A 23490-nucleotide genomic window follows, 5' to 3' on the forward strand; every position below is an offset into this window, starting at 1 on the left:
TCCATCTCCCCCGCCGGGTCCATCTTCGGCGGATCCATCTCCCCCGCCGGGTCCGTGTCCGCCGGGTCGGTCTCAGCCCCAGCCGCCCCGCCGGCCCCGCCGCCGGCCGCCATCGCGGAGAGGGCGGGTCCGCTCCGGGGCCGGGGGTGGGTCCCGGGCGGGTCCGTCCGTCCCCCCGCGGGAGCAGCGGCGGCCCTGGAGCAGAAGGGACCCGGCAGAGCAGAGGTGCCCGCTGTCCCGCCGGGCCCGGTGCCAGTCCGTGCCGGGGGCCCCGCTCGCAGCGGCACTGGAGTTCGTGCACGGTCCCCCCTCGGCTCAGGGGGTTCCCGGCGTGCGCTGTTTTGGTGTTTTCTCGCCGCCGTGAGAACGGGCACGGGCATAAACCACTGCAGAGGCAGTTGCTCACCACCAACCGCCCGATGCCTGGTCCCGAGCAGCAACACCCCCAGACGGCTGTAACCCCCTGGAAAACTGTCCCCCACACCCCATGGCATCATTGTCAGCGTGTGAACTGGGGTAAGGCAAAGGGGAGACATAAATAAAAGCTGACGCAGCCGGGATCAGCTGTCCCGGCCGTGCCCGCCTCGCTGTCAGGGCAGGGGAGGCTGAGAAGCCCTGGACAGGGGCAGCACTGGCAGCGACAGCTCAACACCCGTGTGTGATCAGTCTGCCTCAAAACAGAGGGTTCAGCCTTGTACAACGCTGACAACGCAACGGCTGGATCATAACTGCCCAACTGCAAAGTTGGACTCAAATTCTGAGGGGCTCAGGGCCACAGGGAGCTCCCGGACCGGGAACCGTCAGCCCAGGGGGTCCCGGTCAGGGAGGTCCCGAGGTCCCGGGTCAGAGCGATCGGGGTCGGGGGTCCCGCTCAGGGGGTTCCCGCTCAGGGGGTTCCCGCTCAGGGGGTTCCAAACCTTCCGGTGCCGCCCCGGTCACGTGCAGCTGCGGTCACGTGACAGTGCTGGGCGGGGCCTCATGGGGCAGGTGTGAGCCGGAGCTGCGCATGCGCAGTGTCCCGCCCCGCCGGCAGGGGGCGGAGCCGCGCTGGAGCCGCGCTGCAGCCGCCATGAGCGCGGAGCCGGAGCCGGGTCCGGGGCCGGGAGTGGGGCTGGGCCCGGACCCGACGCCGGGGCCCGCGCTGGACCCCGAGCCCCCCCGGCACTGCGATCCTGCGGGCCCGGGGCCCGGCGCGCTCGGGGGGCTGTTCACGTGGCTGCGCGGGCGCTGCCTGGGCCGCGGCGCCGCCGTGGACCCGGCGCGGGACACGTTCGGCGCCATGACCGGGCTGTACGGCGCCATCCAGCCCGCCGACTCCGTGTCCCTCAGCACCCGCACCCACGGCGCGGTCTTCAACCTCGAGTACTCGCCCGACGGGTAGGTGCGCGTGAGAACCTCGGCGAGGTGTGCCCGGGCCTCTGCCCATTCAGGTGTGCCCTGGATCGACATCCAGGTATGCCTGGGGCTCCCCAGGCCCAGAGGCCGCTCTGGTGACCCTGGGCAGAGCAGGGACCTTCCCTCTCCAGGACAGTCAGCTTCGATCCCTGCTGACGAGTGCCCAGCTCAGACTGCTGCCACGGCTTCCCTGGTGCTCCCAAATCTGTGTTTTACAAGGCTTTAGTGAAAAGCCCTCGCTGGGTTTGCAGAAGGGCAAATAGATATTCCAAATTAGCGTTTGAGTTGGTGTTACTGCAGTGTCAGAACACCCAGAGGGTGTGGGCAGGGGAACCCACAGCACGAGAGGTACCTGCCAGAGGGCAACCCCCCCCAACGCAGAGGTTCTGCTCCCTCAGGTCGGTGCTGACCGTCGCCTGCGAACAGACCGAAGTCCTGCTCTTTGACCCAATATCCTCAAAGCACATCAAGACTCTCTCTGAGGCCCATGAAGACTGTGTTAACAACATCAGGTAGGTCAGGAGGGGTGTTTTGCCACAGCTCAGCCATTATGCTTTCAATCCTCTGCCAATCTCTCAGGACAGAGCAGAAAATAGTGGGAGCCTAAGTCCACAGTATTTTTATCATGCAAATTTTTTCCTTTAAAATCAGAGTTTCTTTAGCTGTTCTGCATCTGTGAATTGATTTTGAGGGGTGAATTTAAGGTACCTTCTAATAATATTGCAGCTACTCTTCAATTCTTAAAGCAAAAAAGAAACCTCCCCCAAAAAACCAAAAACCCAAAACAACAACCAACGACAAAACAACAAAAACTAAACCCGAACAAAAAAATTCAAGAAAACTGCAGAACAGTCTGAGCATTTCCCCTCAAAAGAGACAGATATGATATGGGGTGCCATGTTCCTCAGATAAGTCAATGTTTTTCACAAGTTGGCTGTCCTTTTTATGAAAAAGACTGAAGTTTTACGTCAGCTGGTTGTCTGTCAGGAAAGCTGAAGTAAAATGTGCATCTATCTGGCACAGAGGAACTGAACTCTGTTCTGCACACAGTTACTGCAGTGTTACCTGAAACCTTGTTCTGGTTAACGAGCAGGACTCCAGCCACTGTGGCACTGCAGAAATTCCTTGTAATAAACGCCAAAAGTGCTTATTACACCAGAGTTTGGGATTTCTCCCATGGTGATTGGTTATTGTTCATTTTTTCAGGGTTGTTGCTACTTTTGTGTGGTGCAGCACTGAGATAAAGGATGTTTAGTGGGTGTTTTTTGAGTGGGTGTCTTGTCCATTTACCTCAGGTCGGGCTTTTTTTCACTGAATGCTTTCATTGGGCATGAATTCCAAACATAAACCAGCATGCTTTGTCCTTCTAAATGTAAATGCAGGCCTGAGTTCTAGTGGGAGCAGACAGTACTCAGCTTTAATTGTGTAGTGCCAACTCGGTGGTTTTGCCTGTTGATTTTCTCAGTGAACCAAACAACTTTTGTGTGTTCTCAAACAAGGTCTTGTCTTCACTCGGTGTTTTTGGAAAGCCTTGCATTTGCTTCAGTAACCTCTAGACTCAGTTTATTCAGCTTACTTCCTAGCTGTGCTAAGTCCAGCCCCTCCATCTCCACTGAGCTCAGTGTTGTCCAGAGAGGGAATGGGTGGAGTTACTGCTGGGATTCTGTCTGAGTGTATGTTCCACCAGTGGTTTGGCTCTTGTGTGATTTGTACATGATTCAGTAACATACAAAACGCCTAAAAACCCCCAAACTAAACCAAACTTTTGCTGTGCCTCTGTATTTATTTGCTACTACAGAGGTACTACTGGTTCATATCCCGACAGTTCTGCTTTTATTGGAGATTTTATTGGTACATATTCTGCTGTGTGTTTTGGGTTTTTTTTGTGTGTGGCTATTCTGTTTATCTCTGTGCTAGCTTACATTCCTGCCCAAGAGCATTTGCCTTGGAGAAGGCCCTGAGCAGCTGCAGTGTTTCCCTGCCGTTCCCAGGTTTTTGGATAACCGACTGTTTGCAACGTGCTCCGACGACACGACGATTGCACTCTGGGACTTGAGGAAGCTGAACACCAAAGTTTGCACTCTGCATGGCCACACCAGCTGGGTCAAGAACATCGAGTACGACACCAACACGAGGCTGTTGGTGACGTCGGGCTTCGATGGAAATGTGATCATCTGGGACACCAACAGGTACCCAGATGTTTACCCTGTGTTTGCACCATGGCGTTTCTGCAGCACACCAGGATAGGGCTCTTCTGTACAAGGTGCAGACTCGAGGGGGGCTGGAATATGTTCTGAAACACTGGGAGTAGTGTATACCCCTTACCAAGAGCTTGCATCACCTCTCTGTAGTGATGTCCCATCTATTAGGTCCAGTGACTGAAAGGACCAAATTTTTGCTGACATGCCAAAATGTAATTCTTCCTTTTGGAGAAAGTTCTGTCCTCGTTGTGGTCATATGAACTCATGAGTTCTGCCATTTCATTAAAAAGTAGGATAAAGACAGTGCTCCAGAAAGAGATTTTGGGGTGAACAAGGATGCTGGGCACACCTTGGACCCTCAGGTGCAGGACATCAGGGCCTGGAGTCGGGGCTGACCTTGGCTTGTGTCACTGTCCAGGTGCACAGAGGATGGATGTCCCCACAAGAAGTTCTTTCACACCCGCTTTCTCATGCGAATGAGGCTGACGCCAGACTGTTCTAAAATGCTCATCTCCACCTCTTCTGGTTACCTCCTGATTTTGCATGACCTTGACCTAAACAAGTCCTTAGAGGTTGGCAGCTACCCGATTTTAAGAGCCAGGAGGACCACGTCGAGCTCAGGTGAATGTTGTGCAGCGCTCTGGGGCAGCCCTGTGTTAGAGGTATTTTGTGGGGTGCTCTTGGCAGCATCCCAGGTGGGCTGGGCATGCCTGTGGTGCTCACCTGGTGATGCTGTTTGCAGACATAACGTCATCTGGCTCCTCCGGCCCTCGAGCTGTGGGTTCACCCTGTCACCAGCATGACTCGGGTCCACTTTCTGAGAAACACTTGTCACGGTCCTCCCAGCGAGAAGGTAGGACAAGTTCACCAAAAAAAGATAAATTAAAACAAATCATAGACTTTGTCTTGTATCAGAAAAAGCCAGAGTGTGATAGTGAAAAACTGCATTTTTGTCTCTATGGTTATAAAAAAAAAGTTGTTGCTATGACTTCTATTAAACCAATTAAATATCATTGCATACCAAAGCCTGGGGTTCTAATCAGTTTTTTTTCTGAGAAATCTGATAACAGCAACAAGAGCTTTATATTATGTCAGTACATTAGTGTTGTTACATAGAGGTGCTCCCTGTTCCTTGTGGTTTTTTCTTGAACAAAATTCATATGAATGATCCTTAGGGGAAAAACTGAGATACACTTCCAGAGAGTCAGTGTGAACTTGACAAATGGATGAATACTTGGTGAATTTCTTGCAATATAAAAAAGTATAATGTTAAGTTTTATGTGCATCATGGTGAGATGCTGAAACATAGTGATGAAAGGAGGAGGCTTACCTGAATGATAGGGAGTGATCTACCTGTGGGTGAGGGGAACAGGGGAGACAAGCTGCATGCAGCTGGGCAAATGTTGGAAGGAATTTTGAGAGGACATCATACAAGTTTGAGAATCGGTAGTTCCTATAAAAACCCAACTCTACAGCTTTTGCTGTAATGTAATGAAGAGTGGAAGTGTGAAAGGTTGACTCTGACGTGGTTCTTGGTGTGAGGTGGTTCTATGCAGGTTTTGGCATGCAAATTTCAAAAAAAGGAGCTGTTCGAAATGAGGACTGTGTTGGCTGTAGGTGTTGTGAAACTTCTCTGAATTACCCTGTCACAGTGGCGGGATCTGTCCTGGCACTCGGGTGCAGCTGTCACAGGTGTGACCCCACTTCAGCAGCAGGACTGAGACTCACAGCTGATCCCCCTTCCAGGTGGATCACCCAGGAATAGCTTGGAGGTGTTGACACCAGAGGTTCCTGGGGAAAGAGATCGTGGGAACTGCATCACGTCGCTGCAGCTGCACCCCAAGGGCTGGGCCACACTGCTCCGGTGCTCCAGCAACACGGACGACCAGGAGGTACGGCCAGAGCCTCATGTTCCTCCTGAAAACATGTGGGGTTACATGTATCAGACAAGTGTACTGGAATTTCATTGTTTGGGGGTAAATGTTCATGTGAATAGATTAGTTAGTCATGCTTACAAATTCTGTCATTTTGCACCAAAATTATGAAAAAATTTTTTAATTTTTTTTAATGATCTTCCTGGCAGAATCCACTTCCAACTTTTACTTGAAGTATGAAGTTACAAGACCAGCTGCAGCTCAGCTGCAAGCTGGAGCCTTTGGTGCCCCAAATTGACCAACAATAGACAGTAATACTTGACCAATAATAAACAGTTTAGTTAGTTGGATTGCTGATGTAAATCGGGGTTGGTTCAGTTTTCTTTGGGCTGGGTTTTTTTTGGTGTCTGTGTATTTGTTTGAGATTTTTTGTTTTAAGAAAGCCACTCTTTTTAATGGTAACCCCTACAGAAGTTTAGAGAATTGAGTGGAAGCTTAGCAAAGTGGCTATAATCATTAAAGCTGGTTCTGTAGCAACCAAACCACTACACAGCACAGGATTTTTCCAAAATGCAAATGTTTTATTGCATCTGTTGGTACTGCTGATTGCCTGAGTTATAATTTCCCATAGTCCTGGAGTCTGCCTTACTCTCTCTGGTATTGTTCCTTTTGTGGGTGGTTCAGAAGAATGCACTGGACAGAGCTAGGAACACTTGGTCTTTTGGCTGAAATGGAATCAACACAATACAAACTTAGTCACTGACCTGTTTTTGAGATTAAATAATTAAGATCCCTGCCTGTCCCACGAAAAACAAGCTGGCTGTAGAGCTGTTCATAACATTCCTTCAGAAATTGGTTTCTCCCTCATTTCTAGGTTCCTTTCCTTTTGAAGTCCAAGGAAATGGACTTCAAAATGCCAGTGGTCAGCTCTAAGTTACAGTTGAATGAGTTTGGCTTTATTGTAGATTTAATTTAAATATTTACTAAATTAGAGCACGTGCCTGGCCAAAGGATTAGGCTTTGCTCTTTGCACATAAAAACGAGATTGAAAAGATGATACCTAGCACCCATTTAATTAAAAAAGCAGCTTTGATGCTGAACAGCTTTCAGAGCGAGGGAGATGCCGAGGCACTGGTCTGTTCTTGGTGCTCACTTAAGGGCGGGTCAGCAATAGCATCAGTCCCATGAACTGCTCGTTACCTGTCCAGGCTGGTGGGAGGGAATGTGTGTTTGCAGTGCTTTACTTCTCTTTCAGTGTCCCTTTCTCTGCCTCTCCCTTTAGTGGACTTGTGTCTATGAATTCCAGGAAGGAGCCCCAGTGCGCCCCGTGTCCCCGCGCTGCTCCCTGCGGCTGACGCACTGCATCGAGGAGGCCAATGTGGGCCGGGGATACATCAAGGAGCTCTGCTTCAGCCCTGACGGCCGCATGATCTCATCCCCGCATGGCTTCGGCATCCGCCTGCTGGGCTTTGACGCGCAGTGCCGGGAGCTGGTGGACTGCCTGCCGCGGGAGGCCAGTCCCCTGCGCGAGATCCGCTCCCTGTACTCCCACAACGACGTGGTGCTCACCACCAAGTTCTCCCCCACGCACTGTCAGATTGCCTCGGGGTGCCTTAGTGGACGCGTCTCCCTCTACCAGCCCAAGTTCTAGGCACGGCAGCGGGGCCTGCGCCTGGATGGTCGTGGGTTGTACTTCAGCTCTCTCAAAAATCTCTCCCTCTGGATGGGATCTCGGTTACTGTGGTCTTGGAACACGGCCCTGGAAGGATTTTCCAACCCAGCACCGTGCGGATCTTCCTCCTGCACCCACGACCCTGCGGCCGTGTCCCAGAGCCAGTGGAGTTCTGCTGCTGCTGGTCCTGTGCCATCGAGTTGCTGTCCTGCTGTGTTTGTACCCTGATACTTGATCATTTCCTTTAGTGCAACTGGAATGGGCTGTTTGAGACAATGCAGAGGGGGCCCGGGTGCCTCCTGTCCCATGGGAGCTGGACTCTGCCTCACCTCTCCTTCCTCCTCAGTCGCTGAAGCAACTTCGTGGTGATTTGTAGATAATCAGCTGCTTGACTACATAAGCAACACAGTTACTGACACAAAAAAAAAAAGGAAAAGGAAATTATACTTTCATTTCTATATGAATTTGATTGTGATTGGCTAGAAAAATGAGTCACAGAGTGGCTCAGGGTGGGAGGGACTACTGAAGCTCACCCAGCCACCCCCCTTGCAGGCAGGCCCCCTTCGAGCCCCTCACTCAGCGCTGCACAAGACCCTGACCCAGAGGAACTCTGATGGTTCATGCAGTGGGGCAGCTCTGGCTCCTCCACTGCTGGGTTTCTGTTGTAGGAAGTTTTCCGCATCATCCCACATCTGAAACACTATGGCTTTCTGCTGATGTTGGGGGGTTTCCCAGCTGGCTGTTTTTCCACACCTTGCCTGCACTCTGGCTGTGGGAGGAATTCATTCGGATGTGTCCATAGTACAACCAGGTGAGCCTTCCTTCACGTGTGCTCTCAGTCTGGGAGGAGTTTAAAAGCAAACTGGTCAACAGTGAGATCTGTCTGGGTCTAACCAGGCTTTATCAGCAGGTGTGGAACACTGTAACATTCATCCTGGTGAAAGGTCTGCAGGGGAAACCTTATGAGGAAGGGCAGAGGGCACTTGGTTTATTCAGCCTGGAGGAGATTGAGGGGGGGGGCCTCATTGAGGCCATCAGCATCCTCCCGAGGGGCAGTGGAGGGGTAGGTACTGATCTCTGCTCTCTGTGAGCAATGACAGGACCCAAGGGAACGCCTGGAGCTGTGTCAGGGAGGGTTAGTTTGGATATCAGGAAAAGGTTCTTCCCCAAGAGGGTTGTCAGGCATTGGACAAGTGGTTATGGCCCTAAGGCTGCCAGAGCTCAAGGAGTGTTTGGACAACGCTCTCAGGGACAGGGTGGGATTGTTGGGGTGTCCTGGGCAGGCCAGGAGTTGGACTGGGGGATCCTTTTCGGTCCTTTCCAACTCAACGGATTCTGTGATCATACCCAAAGTACAAATGCCAGGTTTCAACCCCTGAGTTAATAGAGCCAACCTTGTAAATGCATATGTATTTCAGTCCACATCAGTTATAATCTCTTCGCTTATGTGTTCCAAGATCAGGTTTTTTTTTAGTATTTCACTAAAGTTTCACTGATCAGTCACACAGTTCAGAAGGGAACTTCAGAACTTTTCCTGAAAGGACTGTCAGCTTTTGGTGTTCAGGTTCACTGTCTGTGGCTTGACAGAGCACACTTGTTCAAAGCTGACTTTTACAAAGCCTTTTGCAAAACACGTTTGGGGATAAAAACAACATTTCTGGAGGTGAGAGAGCTGGAAGCATAAGCCTGAGGAACCTCCTGTAGCTTTGGATTTGTGCAGGCAGCATATCATACCCTGGTGGTGCTGGAGAAATTATTGAACTTAAGGCTCTTCTGCATTATGAGAGAAAAAAGTCTTAAATTTCCTGCTGTGGAGAATTCCTTTGGTAATAGGAAGCCTTCAATATTTGGTGTTTGGTAATCTGAGGGCAAACGTCACTTCTGCTGGCACCCAGCCCCTGTGAACCTGAGCCTGCACCTGGGCACGTGGGTCTGGGGTTGTTGAGCAGCTCAGGGTCAGCTCCCTGGGCTGTGGGTTAATGCCCTGGGAGGGGAGTGTGCAGGAGACCCAGGGACAGCTGTGGGATACAAGACTTTTATGCAAAGAAGGAGCTACAAGGAGTTTGTAATGGGCCAAAGCTGTCTGGGGAAAAACCAGGTCCTGCCCCGGACCACTGTGGCTTTTCCCTTGGCAGTTCTCTCCCACTGCCAGGCTGCTTTCTCACCTTATTTGGTGTTTTCTTACACGTCATGGAAGGGACTACAGGGACATCTGAGGGAGTTTCACAGTTCTCATGGACTTGCACGGTGTTTGTTTTGGAGGTGAAGGACCACCTGTGGAATCGAGGCATTTCTTGGGTGGGTCTGTCTGTCTGCTTTCAAGGCTGTTTTTGTTCTTTCCTCTTGGAACTTCCTCGGACTGGTGGATCCCTAGTGACTGTAACGCTATGCCTGTGAATATGCACTGAGTGTTTTTTAATTCTACCTCATGATACGCTGTGTTTTACACCAGTATTGTGCTGAGCATTGGACACTTACCTTTCTATATGAAGAACTGTTACCCCACAGTGACACGTCACCACACCTTGATACGACCTTTGGTGGGCTGAGTGGCCCTGCCTGGCTCTGGGACTGACAGCTCACCTGGTGAGGGGGTTTGGTCACCTTGATGCTTTTGTAGCATGTCCAGCAGATGCATAGAAGAACTGAATCTGTACATGTATGCTGTAGAAATGTTACTTTGTCCTTCTGATGACATTTGTAATAAGTTTGAATTAGAGTAACTAGGTAGTCTTAGACTTTGGTCATTTGATTGATTATTCCGTTTCAACAACACTTGGAAGTTTTCCATGGAAGTTTTACCACGTTTTGCCTGTGAAGTTCACTCCTGAGTGGTTCACAGCTGGCACACCCTGCAGTCACGTTGTGGTGGGAGGATTTTCAGTTCTCTTACAGTAACTTTACTGAAGCAATGAAGTTTTGTGTCCATGAGCTTTGGGTTATTTCCAAATAGTCAAAAAAAAAAAGTTTATCATACTTGTGTTTCCAAGGTTGAATGCTTAACCTTGAGAAGTGTATAAAACTGTGAAGAAGAGTTTTCAAGGAAGATGAGGGACTGCGCTGGCAGCCTGTGAGGGGGTGGCTCACACCAGGGGTGTCTGTAAACTGGTGCTGCAGCACTTAAATTTCACAGCGTTTCTCCTGGGGACAGAGCTCTGTCTAGCTGTGCAGTGTGTTGTTAAATGCCTGGCTTTGTACTCAAGAATGTCTTTAGTGGAAGAATTCTTGCCTCTCCAGAGCTGGTCAGCAGCTGCAGATCTGTGGGGAGGCCACACCCGGCAGTGTCTGAGGAACCAGAGCTGTGTTGGAGCTGGTTCTGTCACATTCTGTGGCTGTGGCAGCACGTACATGGCCAGAGTGTCTCCCAGTGTGGGGGGGGAGAGGGGGAGGCCATCACTGGGGCCCTGTGGCCACACTCAGGTGTGTGCACAGGGGTGTCAGAGCGTGCACAGCCACGGGCTCCAGTGCAGGGCCAGCCAGGGCAGCCCAGGGAGACACGGCACTGGCAGACAGAGCATGGGGATAGGAAGGAAAAGCACAGCGATACAGACACACACACACGTTCGTTTGCACTCCTGGAGTCTTGGGGTAAGGACAGTTTGATGCCTACTACCAGATTTAGAATGTAAACATCAGGTTTTTCTGGGGGTTTGGGGGGAGGGGGTGGGGCTTGGTTGATTTTGTTGGGTTTTTTTGTTTGTGTTGTGGTTTTGATTTGGGTAGCGCTGATGTGGAGAAGGTTATGACACAGTAGAACATGGGTCTGTTGCTTTAGGACGTAGAAACTCCTAGAAAACAGAAATACACTTGCCAAATGGAAGCTTTTAAAAAATCTACTTTACAGGATTATAAAAAGTTGGAGTGAAAGGAAGAAGTCAACGGCCCATCCTGTTTTTGTCCTGCAGGAAACAGAAACTTCTCATTTCCTGATCTTAGTCAAAGGTACATTTTCTAAAGCACTAAGTATCCTCAATTAAGTATAAGGTTTTTACTACAAAAACAAATTGTGCATGTAGAATATTTTGAAATACCTGAGATTTCATAGTAAAAACTGTAGCCTTTTAATACCATATATGAAGTATCAGAACTGCTCTGAAAGTATTGTACTTACAGCCGTACAGTAACTTACTATTTGTGGACAGTTTCTCTTGCTTGCATAATAAATATTTAATAATTCACTGAATTAAAATCTATTTTATGAGCTGTGTTCTGTAATGCTCACTGGTTCTTGCCTACCCCCTAAAACTGAAAGGAAAAAAACCTCTTAGTGCTTAGGTGCCGCAGTTCCTGTGTGTCACAGGCCCAGCTCAGTGCTCTTCCATCATGTTTTTCTGAAAATGACGTATGAAAAGTCAAAACTGGACTCTCAGCCTCAGACCAGGTCTGCACTATTTTGCTGGGGCTGAAAGCCACTGACTGGCTTTGGGCTTGTGGCAAACTCTCACCCTTGACACTTCAGCTTCCCCGACATTGCAGAAGCACAGAATATCTTCCACAGAGAAATAGGATGCAGATTTTGTTTTTATTCCATCAAGGAGTGATTACAAAAAAACCCAGCACACTGGTAAAAATCAGATTCCGCCAGTAACAAATATCCAGTAAACATTTTATTTAGATGCAGATAATCACCACTGGGATACAGGAACTTGTGTTTGTGCTGGCTGTGAAGGTCAGGGCTGTGTTTATGATTGCAACACACTGATTAGGATCAATATTGGAAGACAGTTTAGCAAATGGAAAACTGTAATTTAGAAAAGCAATAGCCCCTCCAAAACTTATGAAAAGACCAAAATGAGACCAGTTTCTGAAAGCTTTGCTGCTCCACATCATCCACAGTCTTTTGGTTTATATATATATATATATAAACATACAGTTTAATAACAGGAAGTCCCCCAGGAGAATCAAATGCTTTTTGTTGAGACCCTCACCTGGCTCAGGGTCATGCTTGCCTTTCTCTCCTTGTTTCTAAGGTCTGAAGTCTTTTATCTCTCAACTCTCATGTCTGTTAGACATGCAATTTTCGCATTTCTGTCAGTCTTTTTCAGTACTTGCCCACAGAAGTCCTGAAACACATCTCCAAACACTCCACTTTCCCACCTCTCTGCTTCCAAGGTCGTCTTTGGCTTCCATCTCTGCTACACCTACAGACCTCCAACTGAAGCAGGTAATCCAGGAACCTCACCTTGTCTATGCCACTGTGTCTGACAGAACTTTCAGCAGCACACATCAAGCAGGCAGAACCCCGAGTTTTGGGTAAAAAATCACAAGATCCATAATTCCACAGCAGGAACTGAGAAAAGACAAGACACCACAGTGCAAAGAGCTGTGTGTGAAGTGCTTGAGTGGCTGCAGGAGCCTGAGTGTTCTGTGAGTGTTGGAAAGAGGGACAGCTTCTCCCTGGCCCCATAGCTGTAGGCAACAAAAATGTAGCAATGCAAAAATACCCACCCAACGAAACCCCCCAAACAAAAAGATTAAGCAGAACAAACTCCGTGTTTTTTTTACAAGGAAGGACACTTTAAAGCTTCAGTGAGTTTGCTGTTTCATTCCTTCTACTTTTCCCTTTTCCCAGGAAGGGACACATACACACACACACATACACACAGAGAGATCCAGCTTGGGCTGAGGTCACATGGTCAGTGCCACAGCTGGAGGACACAGTCACTGCTGCAAGCAGCCTGAGGTGCAGCTGGGAGCTCTACACCTCAGTCATCCCCATCTGTGTCCTTTGAGCTTGACACAATGAAGACCCAAAGGGTCTGAAAAAGCAGTTCCAGAATCAAGACTTGGAAGTTGATCAGGCAATGGAATCAGTTTTCTTCAGCCTCTCCTTGATTCTCACGTTCTAAATGCAGGCAGTGGAGCACATCCCATCACAGAGTTAAGGAATTTTGGGAGTGATACTGAATAACAGACTGGTACAAATATTTTTGATATTTGTTTTTAAACCTTGTATTTGCCTAGAAGCTCCGTTATGGGTAAACTCACCTGCCAGCAAAGGAATACTTTAAGAAGTTCATCACAATTGCACCAAGGTTTAAATTTATCACCATTCACCCCATAAATATGGAAGGCCAGGAGGAATTACCTGTCACGTGCACAGGCCCTGCTCCCTGGGCGTGTGCCCAGATGCACCATGAGTGCCAACGCCCCACAAGCAGGATGGGGGTCACAGCAGCTTCAGCAGGAACTCGTAGGTGGCGTTGATGATCCCCCAGGACAGCACAGAGCGGTGGTAGTTCAGGTGGGCTCCTCTAAAGAGGCGCATCAGTTTCCTGTCGCGCTCCAGCCAGATCTTCACAAGCACTTTGGAGAAGGACTGAAACTCCCCGCCAATCTGAGCCTGCATGCGAGTCTTTACCACATTCACTGGGAAGAACAGGAAGCCCAGCATGGCGCCCAGCAGTCCCCCGCAGATGAAGTCGTTGACCAGGTGAGCGCTGTGTGAGGTCGCCTCGGGCAGACACTGCTTGATGGGCCCGCGCAGGCCGAAGAACAGCACGTTACTGGGCCCGTTTCGCAGCAGAATAGGCACCAGCCCCCGGTAATACTCCCTCATTCCATAGGCTTTCAGCACCTTGAAGGCCTGGTAAGTGTTTGTGAACTTATCGTGGTGTTTATAGTCCTGGAGCAGTGTCTGGACGCGCTCAAAGGGCGTGAGCACAGCCTCGGTGGTGCCAGCGAGTGCGGCGGCCGCGCTGCGCGTCACCAGCTCCGGGGCGTGCGCGTGGCTGAGCAGCAGCGCCGAGAAGTCCTCGTAGAGGCCGAACATGAGCGCCAGGGTGGTGGTTTTCTGCAGCAGCGGGGGCAGGATGCCGCGGTACAGCGTGCGCAGCCCGTCGCGGCGCAGCTGGCGCACAGCGTCCTGCGTGCGCAGCCCATACAGCTGCTGCCGGAACAGCACCTTCTGGATGGGGAAGGTCACCGCGATGTTGGTGAAGGCCGCGCAGTACCCGCACACATAGTGCTTGCCCAGGGCCGCTGCCTCGCCACTCACAGGGTCCTTGGGCTCAGCACCTCCCGGACCCATCATCCCGGCGTTCCTGTGCAGCGTCCTCAGAGCCTCCTCCCTGCACCAAAGACAACCAGGTGAGCGGGGCTGAGGGGCACCCTGCAGCCTCTGCCACGTCCCTGCATCACTCAAACAACCCCTCAACAAAGTCCCACCGAGTTTGAAGGGGAAAAGCAACAAATGCTACATCTGATAAATGTTGCACTGTTTTCTGTTCAAGTCTCAGAGACAGTAAAAAGCAGTTCTGCCTTCCTTGGCACTTTCCAGTTAAAACACAAATAAATCAGGAAGGAAATTGAGATATGAACTCCTAGAGTGCTACACTACAGCCAATAAGCTTACAAACCAGATTTCCCTTGGAATTCCCCTGGAATTAGGAATTGTAACAGTGAAAAGTTGACCCTCACACTAACAAAACACCAAAATTAAATCCACCATGTGCAGCAGCGTCACAAGACCTGATCCTTCCACTCTGCCTCTCCCTGCAGCAGAACACAACAGATAAATCACAACCTGTTGCAGTTTATCCCAGTCAGGAGCTGAGCACTTTCAGCCACTCCCTGTGTCTCAGCCACAGCCGGTGCACAGGCACCACACAGGTGGGATTTCACTGACACAGAGGTGAAATTCCCTGGCAGTCCCAATTCCCTGCCCTGCAGCCTCCTCTGCATCCACCCCCAAGCTCTGCTGAGGAGTCTCAGAGCTCGAGTGGGGCTGGACCCGGGTCGCAAAGGACACGTGGAAGGGGCAGCTCCCCCAGACAACCCAGGGGAGGACGGCAGGGATCGGTACTTGTGGAGCCCTGTTTGTCAGTAGAAGGGGAGTTTTTATGTAACAGTTGTGAAAAACTATATCTGCCTGAATCCCACTCTCCATCACAGTTCAGCCTGACGGAGGTCACTGACATCTGGGAGTGGTTTGAGAGCCTCAGATCCTCCCCAGCACCAGCAGCACAAGATTCCCAGGATCTGAAGGGGGTGTGGGGACAACAGCCCCGCCTGAAGCAAAGAGGTGCTGAATGGAGGGAGGGAAGGGGAGGGGAAAGAAAGGAGGGAGGGAGGAAAGGAAAGGAGCGAGGGGGGAGGGAGAGCGGGGGGGGGGGGAGAGAAAGAAGGCAAAAGAGAAAGGGGGGAGGGGAAGAAAGGGAAAGCCGCGCCCGCTCCCTGTGGTGTGCCCGTCGTCTTTGTCTCTTGGGGAAGGCCTGACCCGGGAGGAGCTCTCGACAAGCTCCCGGCAGGCCCGTCCCCGCTCTCGGCCGCGGCTCCCGCGGCAGCAGCTCGTCCCGGTGTCGCACGGCGGGGACAGGTCCCGGGGGAGCCGCAGCCCCGCAGTGCCCGCGCACGGCCCGGGCCGGCCGCGGCCGCTCCCCGGGCACTCCGACCGCCCCCGGCACCGCGCCCTGCCCACGGAGCCCACACGGCACATCCCGCGCTTCCCGGCGGCATTACGGCCCCCTGCACCGGGGCCCAAGGTCAGTCCGGCGGCCGCGGCCGCGGCCGCGGCCCGGCCGGGCCCGCGGAACCGCACCCTTCCGCCCTCGGGGCGCTGCGGCCGTGTCCGGGGCGGGCTAGCGGGACGCACCTGCGGGCGGTGGTGCCATGGGAACGGCGGGATCGGGGTCGGGATCGGGATCGTGCGCCCGGAGCACCCGGCCCGGCGCGGCACCGCGCCGCTCTCTGACGTCACCGCGCCACCATGTGACGTCATCGCGCAGCCGCGGGGTGGGCCGACCGCGAGGGGACGCCCAGGCCACGCCTCCGACCTGCCCCAGCGCGGGGAGTGGGGCCGGGAACGGGAACACGGCCGGGCTCCCCCGCGCCGGGCCGCAAGTGCTCTCCGGCGGGACCCTTTGCCCGGCCCCGGAGCGCTCAGTGCCCGCGTCTCGGCGTCACAGAGTCTCTCTCCTGTGGCGGGGTTCGATTGCTTTTATTAGTTCGGTCGCAAATAACAACGGCTCGTTTGTGTTTCAGTGTTTGTGTCGCTGCACAAGATCTAAGGGAGCGTCTTTAAACGGTAAATTAGCCCCGCCCCTTCCCGGGCCTCCACCCAGACTCCCTTCACCAAGCCCCGCCCCTTCATCAGACCCCTCCCGTCTGTTCCGTCAGCGCCCCCTACCGAGCGGCACTGCCGCTGGAGTATTTTGGGATGCTTTAGGGGATTTTGGAGGGGGTTTTGGATGTTTAGGGGTGTTTCGGGTGGGGTGGATATTTTTGCCTAAGCCGTGCATGGGAAGATGCCCCCGCAGTGCCGGCCAGGCGGTGCAGGGTCGGGGGCAGCGGTGCCGACCCCCGTCGTGCCCTTGCCGTGCCCGGTCCTGGCCGGTGCCTGCCGTGGGCAGGGATGGGCAGAGAGCACGGATTGCGGCTGGGGACACGCTGAACTGTTTCCCTTAGCAGCATGTCCCCTGCCCTCGCCCGCAGCTCTCAGCTCTGTGCCTGTGCCGGACAGGGGCGGGTGCCGAGGGCTGGCACTGCCCAAGTGCCCAGTGTGGGGGCTTGGGACAGCCTGGGGGCTCCGGTCCATCCACCTGCCCAGGGCGGGACCGTCCCCCCGGCCTGGCTAGCGCAGCTCCGGGTCTGGGTACGTTTTTCAGCCTGTCACTGAAACACTGCAGAGAGAAGTTCTGGGGTAGGGAGGAAGGGGAGGGTTTTCCTGCCCAGGTCTCACTGGGAATTTGCTCAGATAGGAATTATCAGCTGGAATAGGGAGCAGAAATATATATCAGTAGGATGTGCCCTCTTGATCCTGCACAACATCCTCCCCTCCTGGAGACAGACTCTTTTTATTATAGCTTTTTCTACATAAATATAAAAAAGCAGCACTGTAATGAAGCAAACATCTGTTCCACCCTGGTGCTGGACCCAAATCCAGCAGACAAAGGCATCCCCATGATGTTGTGAGGGAGGGGCTGTGTTGCTCCTCAGACCTCTTGGGCTTTTCAGTTAATTTTCTTGCGCTTCCGCTGTCCTGGTGGCGCCTTCTGCACGGGCAAGGGCAGGGACAGAGTGCCCAGCTTGTGGTTCTGGTCATTCTCCAGCCCCAGCCCCCCTCTGGCCTTGGATATCTTCAGCCGCAGGGCCTTGGCGATGTCCAGGATCCTGGAAAACAATGGAGAAACACTATCAGTGGGGCTGCCGAACCTCCTGTGCCATGACACCGCATGGATCTGTGGCCTCCTGCCCTAATCCGAGGAGCAGCCAGCAGCTGACACCTGCTGGGAAATGGAGGTCTTGCACCTACAGACACCACCTGCAGAAAACTAAATCCCGACCCAGATGCCAGGGTAGTTTCAGGGCTCTCCCAGGGTCTCCCTGTAGGAGGATCCCAGCAGGTGTGATCACACAGGATGGCTCACCTGCTCTCCTGCAGCTTCATGTCATTCTGCAGGATGGTGAGGTCCGTCTGGAAGTTGTTGATGTGCAGAGCCAAGAGAATGACGTAGGCAGTGATTTTAGCCTTCATGGATGCAGAGACTAAATTCTGGACACTGTGTGGCAAAAGAGAGAACTTGTGAGATGTGGAGTGTATGGGAGTTCCTGATGGCTTGTCTGTGGCCACTCAAGCTGAGCTCTGCCCTATCTGTGCCTCAGGAGCCTCACACAGTGTCCCTTACCTGCCGTTGTTGTAGGTCAGTGAGGTGAAATTCTTCATGAGTTTCCTGCTGATGATGTGTGGGCACTCGGGACCCATTGGATCTAGACCAGAGAGAGGCTTGGCAAAAGGATGAGTAACACACACCCACCCATCACAGCAGCACATGTATCACCCTGACACTTATAATGGAATATCACAGAATATCCCACGTGGGAAGGGACACACAAGGATACTTGAATCCAACCATTTATCACCTCTTCCCAGGAACACAGAGACCCTAAAAGAAGCCTGGGCCCTTGGCTTCTAGGTTTCATAATTTTTCAGGTCTGCGAGGCTCCTGACAGTTTTTATTTTCTTCGTAAAAGGGATCTCTCACTTCTACACTAGACAATTTAAAATACACACACACTTAAGTGTGTATTTCTTTTGCCACAAAATACTAATAAAGCGGAGACCACATTTACAAGTCTCTATTACCACCAAGACTAGTCATTCCCACATCCTCCTTAGCAGTCCTACAGGTGACTCCTGTGTCCCCAGGAACACAGGAGGATACTACAGCCAGGCTTGCCACTTCCTCCTCCATCAGCCCTGCCAGGGACTGACAAGGACATTCAAATACACAAGTTCTACAGAAGATTGACAAGCCTGGAAAATCTCAACCAAAGTGTTTTGTGTCGTGCTGTTTCAAAAGCAGGACCCTGAGGACAGCTCAGCTGTCAAGCAAGGGATGCCAAAGACATTCCCAAAAGCACATCTTCATGAGCTGAAAACTCTTACGCTTCTTCTTGATCACTTTCAGGTGGCTGAACTTAATGAGGGTATCCAGGAACCAGAGGCATCGGGCTTTGTGGTCTCTGCTTTTCTCATCAGCAGGCAGGAATTTCAGCTCCTCCAAAACAAAGGAGCAGTGGCTGCAGGATAGGGAGGGGGAGTTTAGCTCCACAAAGAGCACTTCGCTGCTGTGCACATAACTATCCCCCACGTTCCCCAAGGCAGGTGTTGCTCAGCCATGCCTGGATCACATGTTCCCCTCTGCCCCAGGGCAGCTCTCGTGCCCCCAGTCAGGACATGGCCCTCAGCAGCAGCATTACCTCCTCTCCTCTGCCTTCTTGGTGATGTCCTCCGCGGTGGCGCTGGCCAGGGCAGCTGCTGGCACCCGCAGTGCCTCGTACTCGGTGGGGGACAGGACTGGCAGGGCTTTAAGGAAAAGAACAAGCCTGGGCTCTCCCTTCCAGGGACAGCAGCACAGACTGTGGCACAACCCAAGTACTTCTGCATGGCCAGCCTCACCACTATTCCTAGTGGAACTGCTGCCAACAGGGAGAGAATCCTGCTCAACACAGAATTACCCTGCTCCCAGCTTTTGGGTTGTGAGAGGTGAAGGCTGGGCTCACTCTCAGATGGGCACATCGAGGTTTACAGACACGTAAAACCCCTGTGACCAGGAAAAGATACTGTCCTCGAATTTGTACACGTGCTCCGGCCTGTTGGCATCCTCGTGGCACGGCGGGAGGAAGGCAGAGATGGTCTGCACGTCATCCTGGGCCACATCCTGCATCAGAGCTTGGGAAGGAAGCAGGAGGGGAGTGTTTGGACTGTGCAAAGTAAAATGCAGACAACAGGAACATAACCCAAATCCTCCCTTTAGACACAAGTCTACTCAATGGTGTCTCTTGGGTCAACACCAGTTTAGTCACAGCTGGAGCTTTAAACATTTAAAACTTCTACCAAGAACCTTCTGCTCCTTAAAATTTACAAAAACCATTCCAAACTAGAGAAACATTTAGGAAAGAAGGGCACCAAGATGTCTGGCTGCTGCTTGATGGGCAGAGCACAGTTTTGGCACCCTGGGTTCCAGCGAACTTGGCACAAAGCAGCTCTGGTACCACTGGGACCACTGTCAATATCCACCCCAGAACAAAAGAGATGAAAGCTACTGGGTTCTACATTCAACAGACACCTCTCTTGTGCATGCCAGTGACACTCAGGATCCCAGAAGTGCTCTGGAGGGCTTCTGTCCGCCCTCCTGCTCAGCATAGGGGGGTCCACAGCACAAAGTCAGGGCAGCCACAGCTCTGTCCTGCCACAGCCTGGAAACCCCCGAAGATGGTGACCCTGCACCATACTGTGACCTGTCCCAAGGGCGCAACAGTCTTTGAGGTAAGACTGTGCCATTTTCCACAGCCATGCCACTGAGTTCAGACCAAGGTCACTGGCTTTATCCCAGTGAATACATATCCAGGCACTCCCACAAGAGCTCCCAATAATGGGCAGGATGTCACTGAGGTCACTGAGGTCACAGGGCCTTTCCCTCATACAGGCAACTCCCACACCAAGATTAGCAGGAGCAAAGGGAAGCTGTTCCCTCGTGTGCCTTTCTCAGCTGTTAGACCAGCTGCTTCTTCAGTCACTCTCCACTTGGCAAGGACAGACAGGAAAACGCCCTTCAGGCTGCCATCCTCAAACCCCAAGACAGAATCCACTCACCTGTCACTCCCTTTGCATCTATAATGTTTGCTGCTGCTTTTGTCACAGCTGTGCTCACGATGTCGTTGCCCACAGCGTTCATGCGCCGAGAGCTCAGCGCTCGCTTCTGCTTGCTGGTGCCAAAGGCCTCGATGCACAAATCCACCTGTGCAGGAGAGACACACATTAAAGCACCCTGTGCACCCAAACCCCCCATCATTCATTCCACAGCCACATCCTCTAATAAAACTTCAAACACTTCACAGGGAAAAACCTGCGTGTGGAGGTGCTGGTCTGCGAGGGGCAGGAAGTTCCTGGGATGGTGATCCTGCCTAAAATAGCCACGAAAATACTGCCAAGTCAGGCACTAACTGTACTGCCTCCAGGGCACAGTGATAGTGCTGCACCTGCAAAGGTTTACCCTGCAGGACACCAAACACCCCAGTCTCAAACAAACATCACCTGCCCCTGTTGGCCAGATACTCACAGCAGAATGTGACATGGGGTTTCAACTTTACCTTCTCCCTGTAGGATTTTTTCTGATAATCCTTTGTGTCACCAGGTATCAAGTTATCTATAAAAGAACAGAAGTTAGTCTGCTTGGATGGCAGCAACCAGGACAGGAATGCCTTAAGTGTGACTGACAGACTTGGCACATCACATCAGGATCAATTCCACAGGGCTTGGCCACTTAAAGAACACATCAAATATGAGAACCTAGAACAAAAAAAGAGCTTTTGCTATAAAGCCTATGGGTGCAATGGAGTGTGGCCAATTAGGTGTGGCCAAACCCAGGTCCTCCTTCACAGAATGAAAATCAGCTCTGAAAGACATGATCCTTTGGGTTACCCTCCTGGGTCCTGTGACAAAAACTAGTTCTGCTGAAGACAACCTGTTTTATTTTTCAGGGATCCAGTCCTCCCTCAGCAGAGCACATCCAGATAAAGCTGCACTTGGGCAGCGACACTGACTCCCACCTTCACACTCCCTGCTTAACCTCCACTCTGGTCTCACTGTGCTTCCCTCTCCCACTGTTCCTCACAGCATGCAGGAGTGAACAAGGCAGGAATGAGGAGGATAGAGCAGCTGAGAGCTGGAGGCACATACAGGCCTGGCACGGACTGGGCCAACACCCAGCACCTCCCACCTGAGAGCAGAGGCTGCATGTTGAACATCTCGGCGTTGTAGACCTCCATCTGCCCAGAGTCCTTGTCCAACACACCTACAAAGTACCTGGGGAGAACAGGGGCAAGTGATTGGTGGGAACCAATCACCAGAAATGATTTAAACTATGTGGTCTTCCCACTCCTGCCACTTTTCCTGCCTTGCATATTTAGAATGTCATGATAAACCAAGTTACCTCCAAGGCATGTGTACATACAAAAACATAACATCTCACTGCTCTAAGTAAATATAGAAGTCTTAAGGCAACTAAACTAGGTGAAATGTAGGTCCCATCACAGCTCTGAGCCAGGCCCAGGGAAGGGACTAGAAGCTCTGTGTCTGAGCAGCCCCTCTCTACTCCCAGCTCCTTCTTCCATACCTGCACAGGGAGTTGCACCTCATGACCCCGCTGCCGAAATTGTGCCCCACGTAGCAAAGCCGCTCTGTCTCCGAGACCTGGGGAACCAGGGAGAACTCCTTGAACACAGGGCTGTTGGGGATCTTCCCTGCCTCTGCCTTGGTGCCAGCAAGCTCTGAACTCCCAGGAATCATAACTTAAACCCAGACTGTATCAGCATGGCGAGCATGTACAACACCTCACTGTGATCTAGCCTTAATAATTCACATTAAAATGTGGTTTTCAATGACCCACTAAAGCTCCAGAGCTGCTGAGCCCCTGTAATTTACCAGCTGAAATCCAGAGCCAGCACAGGAGTGGCTCAGCCACCTAAATCTATTTCCAATGCATTATGAGAACGTGTTGGTGTCTCTGGTCCGCTGCAGTGAATTTCCCCCAAGGACTTGGGCTGAAAAGTCATTTATTCCTCGAGGAAAGCAGCTGTAAACCTTAACAGCAGCAGCAGAAAGCACCTTCTGACTGTACCCTTGTTTCTCTCTCCACTGAGAGACCTTCTCATAATCTAATTTATCCAGACAAAGACAGCTTTGGTGAAGATTTCCCTGTGTGAACAGAACACAACAGATTCCGTGACCTTTGGCAGGTTCCTGGTCCCTGCTCTGCCTTCCCAACCCTGCAGCTCCACCAGCCACATCAGAGCCAAAACCCCCTCCCAGCCCCAGGGAGCTCCTGGCAGCTGCAAAACATCTCTGTGGCACAGGCTGGGCTGAACTCTGAGAGGTTTTTAAAGAAATCTGCTGCAAAGCTCAGCACAGACTTTCACAGAATCATGAATTAGTTTAGGGTGGAAGGGACCTTAAAGCCCATCCAGTCCCATCCCCTCACATGGGCAAGGACACCTTCCACTATCCCAGGTTGCTCCAAGCCCCATCCAACCTGGCCTTGCACACTTCCAGGGATGGGACAGCCACAGCTTCTCTAGGCAACCTGTGCCAGGGTCTCCCCACCCTCACAGGGAACAATTTCTAGTTCCCACCTGCAGGAGCTGCCTCGACCACGGCCCTAAGGGCAAAAGAGGGTCAAAGCCCTCCAGTGCAGGACTCGCCTGCGGTGGGATCGGCACTGGAATTCCAGATGCAGCTCGTGCCGTGACCTACAGCGGCCCCGCGTGTGGCCATTGCCCGACTATGGCTGTGACCTGGTTATCACCTTATCGTACATTGCTATCACAGCATTCTTGCAACGAGCGTGGGTAGTGCCTTCCCAAATTTTCGTTCGCGAAGCTTAGCCATGAAGGAATGAAGGAATCATAGCATCTCGGGATGAAGGCGATCTGCCTGCCCGGAGCCGTCCCCGCCCTTCCTAGGGCGGGCCCTTACCAGGATCCTGCGGTGCCTTTTTCGGGGATGCGCCGTGTCTCGGCTGCGGTACACGGTGAAGCGCAGGGACTCGGGGCTCCGCAGCCTCCCGTTGGCGAACCGCACTGTGGGACAGGGAGCCCGTGAGTCCCGGGAAGGGCCGGGACCCGCCTCGCGCCCCCAGCCCAGCCCGGCCCGGCCCCGCTCACCGAGCGCCGCCGGCCGCTTCGCCTCGAGGTCCCCGCGGTAGCGCCAGGTGGCGGCGGCCATGGCGAGGGCCGTGAGAGCTGAGACAGCACCCACACTCCGCGCCGCCACCTCCTCCGGCAGCGCCAATAAGCTCATCCCCGATTGGGCGGGACGGGACGCGGCTACCACTTATAAATAACGAGG

The 23490-nt window shown here is 52.4% G+C and overlaps 3 protein-coding genes across 6 annotated transcripts; 1 reads left to right on the top strand and 2 right to left on the bottom strand.

The window, feature by feature from the left end:
- Positions 1 to 282: 282 nt before the first annotated feature.
- DCAF10 (DDB1 and CUL4 associated factor 10) lies at positions 283 to 7585 on the top strand. 3 transcript variants are annotated; one of them, XM_027653008.1, is made up of 7 exons: positions 283 to 516; positions 1794 to 1907; positions 3387 to 3584; positions 4015 to 4217; positions 4339 to 4449; positions 5343 to 5488; positions 6753 to 7585. In XM_027653008.1, the coding sequence occupies exons 1-7, from the start codon at positions 488 to 490 to the stop codon at positions 7119 to 7121; spliced, it is 1170 nt and encodes a 389-aa protein (XP_027508809.1). In that variant the 5' UTR covers positions 283 to 487; the 3' UTR covers positions 7122 to 7585. The 3 variants fall into 3 exon arrangements, with proteins under 3 accessions (XP_027508809.1, XP_027508807.1, XP_027508808.1); XM_027653006.1 differs by lacking the exon at positions 283 to 516 and adding an exon at positions 1060 to 1377; XM_027653007.1 differs by lacking the exon at positions 283 to 516 and adding an exon at positions 1060 to 1377 and having other exon boundaries at positions 6777 to 7585.
- Positions 7586 to 11645: 4060 nt separating this feature from the next.
- On the bottom strand, positions 11646 to 15844 carry SLC25A51 (solute carrier family 25 member 51). Its single transcript, XM_027653181.1, has 2 exons — positions 15736 to 15844; positions 11646 to 14212 (listed from the first exon to the last, which is right to left on the bottom strand). The coding sequence occupies exon 2, from the start codon at positions 14173 to 14175 to the stop codon at positions 13312 to 13314; it is 864 nt and encodes a 287-aa protein (XP_027508982.1). The 5' UTR covers positions 14176 to 14212; positions 15736 to 15844; the 3' UTR covers positions 11646 to 13311.
- Positions 15845 to 16897: 1053 nt separating this feature from the next.
- Positions 16898 to 23440, bottom strand: POLR1E (RNA polymerase I subunit E). Of its 2 annotated transcripts, XM_027653023.1 has the most exons (13): positions 23307 to 23440; positions 23119 to 23222; positions 22949 to 23023; positions 21761 to 21837; positions 21365 to 21450; positions 20736 to 20791; positions 20239 to 20383; positions 19207 to 19314; positions 18843 to 18939; positions 18529 to 18662; positions 17768 to 17849; positions 17510 to 17641; positions 16898 to 17252 (listed from the first exon to the last, which is right to left on the bottom strand). In XM_027653023.1, exons 1-13 carry the CDS (start codon positions 23365 to 23367, stop codon positions 17093 to 17095), a joined length of 1317 nt encoding a protein of 438 aa, XP_027508824.1. In that variant the 5' UTR covers positions 23368 to 23440; the 3' UTR covers positions 16898 to 17092. The 2 variants fall into 2 exon arrangements, with proteins under 2 accessions (XP_027508824.1, XP_027508826.1); XM_027653025.1 differs by lacking the exon at positions 22949 to 23023 and having other exon boundaries at positions 16918 to 17252.
- Positions 23441 to 23490: the final 50 nt, after the last annotated feature.

The sequence above is a fragment of the Corapipo altera genome, unplaced genomic scaffold (genome assembly GCF_003945725.1).
Source record: "Corapipo altera isolate COAL_440 unplaced genomic scaffold, ASM394572v1 61305, whole genome shotgun sequence".
Taxonomy (NCBI): domain Eukaryota; kingdom Metazoa; phylum Chordata; class Aves; order Passeriformes; family Pipridae; genus Corapipo; species Corapipo altera.

Coding starts and splice junctions, on each gene's coding strand:
- DCAF10 (XM_027653006.1), top strand. CDS start 1,070: ATGAGCGCGGAGCCGGAGCCGGGTCCGGGGCCGGGAGTGGGGCTGGGC. Junction 1,378..1,793: donor CTCGAGTACTCGCCCGACGG/GTAGGTGCGCGT, acceptor CTGCTCCCTCAG/GTCGGTGCTGACCGTCGCCT. Junction 4,218..4,338: donor GAGGACCACGTCGAGCTCAG/GTGAATGTTGTG, acceptor TGCTGTTTGCAG/ACATAACGTCATCTGGCTCC.
- SLC25A51 (XM_027653181.1), bottom strand. CDS start 14,175: ATGATGGGTCCGGGAGGTGCTGAGCCCAAGGACCCTGTGAGTGGCGAG.
- POLR1E (XM_027653023.1), bottom strand. CDS start 23,367: ATGGCCGCCGCCACCTGGCGCTACCGCGGGGACCTCGAGGCGAAGCGG. Junction 21,838..22,948: donor TGATAGCAATGTACGATAAG/GTGATAACCAGG, acceptor CTGGTTCCCCAG/GTCTCGGAGACAGAGCGGCT. Junction 18,663..18,842: donor AAGAAGGCAGAGGAGAGGAG/GTAATGCTGCTG, acceptor CCTATCCTGCAG/CCACTGCTCCTTTGTTTTGG.